At 41.9% G+C, this 3,564-nt stretch overlaps 1 protein-coding gene across 1 annotated transcript in view; it reads right to left on the minus strand.

The window, feature by feature from the left end:
- Trip4 (thyroid hormone receptor interactor 4) overlaps positions 1-3,564 on the minus strand; it is a 59,346-nt gene that overhangs the window by 50,592 nt on the left and 5,190 nt on the right. Inside the window, exon 2 of the mRNA XM_013010276.1 lies at positions 2,437-2,606. Coding sequence (XP_012865730.1) covers positions 2,437-2,606 — 170 coding nt within the window. The remainder of the gene's footprint in view (positions 1-2,436; positions 2,607-3,564) is intronic.

The following is a 3,564-nucleotide window of genomic DNA, read 5'->3' on the forward strand; positions in this document are numbered from 1 at the left end:
GGGGCCTGAACTCTGGGCCTGGGCGCTGTCCCTCAGCTCTTCAGCTCAAGGCTATCACTCTACCACTTGAGCCACAGCACCACTTCCAGCTTTTTTCTTTTTGCTTATGTGGTGCTGAGGAATTGAACCCTCATGCATGCAAGGCAAGCGCTCTACCACTGAGCCTCATGCCTGTAATACTTACTACTCAGAAGGCTAAGATTTGAGAACTGAAGTTTGAAACCAGCCTAAGTAGGAAAGTCCCTAAAACTTTTATCTCCAATAAACAAAAGAAGCCAGAAGTAGAGAAGAAGTGGTAAAGCACTAGCCATGAGTAAAAGAAACTCAGGAACAGCATGCAGGCCCAGTTAAAAATTTAAATTTTAAAAAAAAAATAAAGAAGCTGGGTGCCAGTAGCCCATACCTGTAATCCTACCTACTCATGAGGCTGAAATCTAAGGATCACAGTTCAAAGCCAGCCTGGGCAGGAAAACCAATGAGATCTCATCTCTAATTAACACCAGAAAACTGGAAGTAGCACTGTGGCTCAAAGTGGTAGAGTGCTAGCCTTGAGTAAAAAGGCTTAGGGACAGTGCCCAGGACGTGAGTTCAAGCCCCACAAACAACAACAAAAAGCCAGTGACTCAGGAAGGAAAGTCCATGAGACTCTCATCTCCAATTAACCAACAAAAAGCTAGAAGTGGAGCTGTGCCTCAAGTGGTAGAGCACTAGCCTTAAGCAAAAAGGCTGAGTTCAAGCTCAGGACTGGCACCAAAAAGAAAAAATTCTTTTCACAGTGCTGAGAACCCAGGACCCCAACAAAGTTAGGTGAATTACTCTATCACTAAGTTAGGAAAGTATTTAATCCATGCACAAGTTTTCAGATTATTCTGAAGCCAAATTTATGTTTTCTATCTGATTATTTTTGTGGTGTTTGGTACATTTTATGTCTAGCTGGGCATATCTATTTAGTACAGGCCTAAAGTTCTAGCACTAGGGAAACAGAAGCAGGAAGATCTAAAATTCCAAGCCAGACTGAGCTAAATAGGGAGACCCTGTCTAAAACAAAAAAAAAAAAAAAAAAGTATGAGCTTTACATTAGTCATTATTAAATAAATAAAACTAAAAATATGAGCCAGTAATCCTAGCTATTCAGAAGGCTGAGATCTGAGGATTAAATTTCAAAGCCAGCCAGTGCAGGAAAGTCCTTGAGATTATTACCTCCAATTAACCACCAGGAAACTGGAAGTGACACTGTGGCTCAAGTGGTAGAGAGCTAGCCTTCAGCTGAAGGATAGCACCCAAACCCAGAGTTCAAGCCCCATGACCAACAAGGGAGAAAAAAAAACAACTAAAAATATGTACATATATGATTCTGTTTAAATTCTCTGTGAAGAAACTGAAGAAATATCTATGTGGCAGAATATAGATAATACTTTTCTTTTTTCTTTTTGTACCTGTGCTGAGGCCTAAACTCTGGGCCTGGGTGCTCTCCCTTGGCTCAAGGCCAACAGTCTACCTCTAGACACACCTACACACCTCTCCATTTCCAATTTCTTGGTGGATAATTGGAGATAAGTCTCAAGGACTTTCCTGCCCTGGCTGGCTTTGAAACTTAATTCTGGGCTGGGAAGGTGGCTCAGTGGTAGAGTGCTTGCCTTGCATGAATGAGGCCTGGGTTCGATTGTTCAGCACCACATAAGCAGAAAAAGCCAGAAGTGGTGCTATGACTCATGTGGTAGAGTGCTAGCCTTGAGCTAAAGAGCAAAGGGACAGCACCCAGGCTCAGAATTCAGGCCCCATGACCGACAAAAAACAAAACAAAAAACTAAAAAGAAACTTAATCCTCAGATTTCAGCCTCCTGAATAGCTAGGATTGCAGGTGTGAGCCACCAGCACCACGCTTTAGGCAATTCTTGTCAGTCTTTGGGCTTGAATTCAGGGGCTGGGTACTGTCCCTGAACAATTTTGCTCAAGACTAATGCTTTACCATTTTGAGCCACAACTGTCACTTCCAGTTTTCTGATGGTTATTTGTAGATAAGAGTCTCACAGAATGGGAATATGGCTTAGTAGTAGAACATTTGCCTAGCATGCATGTAGCCCTGTGTGCAAATGAATTTTTTTAACTAAAAAAAAAAAAAAAGGCCGGGAAGGTGGCTCAACAGTAGAGTGCTTACCTTGCATGCCCTGTGTTCAATTTCCTAAGCAGAAAAAGTCAGAAGTGGCACTGTGGCTCAAGTGGTAGGGCTCTAGCCTTGAGCTGAAGAGCTAAGGGACAGCACCCAGGCCCAAAGTTCAGGCCTCATGACCGCCCAAAAAAAAAAAAAGAGTCTCACAGACTTTCCTGCCCAGGCTACTAGGTTTACAGGCATGAGTTAACCAGCACCCAGCTAGATCATTCTTTTAGGTTGTCAACTTACCAGTAATATTTCTAACTTACTAATTGTAAACTTACCATCTTTTTTGCAGCACTGCTGCAAAGGATCACAAATAAATTCTTGATCATTCTTTTGCCATTTGGCTATAAGATCTTCTATGAATTGGCCTTTTTTGCCTTCATTTCCCTGTAAAAGGTCTGTCACATATTCTCGTATTTCTTTGGCACTTTCAATTGACAAAACATACCTTAGGAAGCAAAGAAGAAATTGTTAAAACAATGATAGCTTATGCTATGTTACTTTATAATCATAGCAGAGTTCAAGACAGCAAAAATACTCGTTTAACTGAGAATTAGCTAAGTGGTAGAAAAATTGCCTAGAATGCATGAGTTCTCAAGTTCAATCCCTAATGTAGCTTAAAAACAAACTAAAATCATTTATTAATTTTGTTTTACTTGGAGCCAAGTATGATTCTGGCAAGGGATATAAATTTGATTACAACAAAGACCCTGATATCTCAAGTAGTTCATAATCTGACTTTCCTATGTATTTAGCCATTTATTATGTCTCTGTTTTTTGTTTTTGTTTTTTGCCAGTTCTGGGGCTTAAACTCTGGGCTTGGGCACTGTCGCTGGACTCCTTAAGTCAAAGTGCCACTTCTGGCTTTTCTGTGATTAACTGGAGATAAGAGTCCCATAGGCTTTATTGCCCAAGCTTGCTTTGAACCACAATCCTCAGGTCTCAGCCTCCTGAGTGGCTAGGATTACAGGAGTGAGTCACCAGCACCTCACTTGTATTTTTATTTTTGCCAATCCTGGGGCTTGAACTCAGAGCCTGGGCACTGTCCCTGGACTACTTTTGTTCAAGGCTAGCACTCTATCACTTGAGTCACAGTACCACTTCTGGCCTTTTCGGTGTTTAACTGGAGATAAGAGTCTCATAGACTTTCCTGCCTGAGCTTCCTTTGAACTGTGATCCTTAGATCTTAGCCTCCTGAGTAGGTAGGATTACAAACAGGAGCCACCAGCACCTGGTTCGTGAGACTCCTCTCCAATTAATCACAGGAAAAGCTGGAAGTGGCACTGTGGTAAGGTACTAATTTAAAAAAAAAAAGGGGGGGGCTAGGAAGGTGGCTCAGTGGTAGAGTGCTTGCCTTGCATGCATGAAGCCCTGGGTTCGATTCCTCAGCACCACATAAGCAAAAA

This window comes from Dipodomys ordii, unplaced genomic scaffold (genome assembly GCF_000151885.1).
Source record: "Dipodomys ordii isolate 6190 unplaced genomic scaffold, Dord_2.0 Scaffold11, whole genome shotgun sequence".
Taxonomy (NCBI): Eukaryota; Metazoa; Chordata; class Mammalia; order Rodentia; family Heteromyidae; genus Dipodomys; species Dipodomys ordii.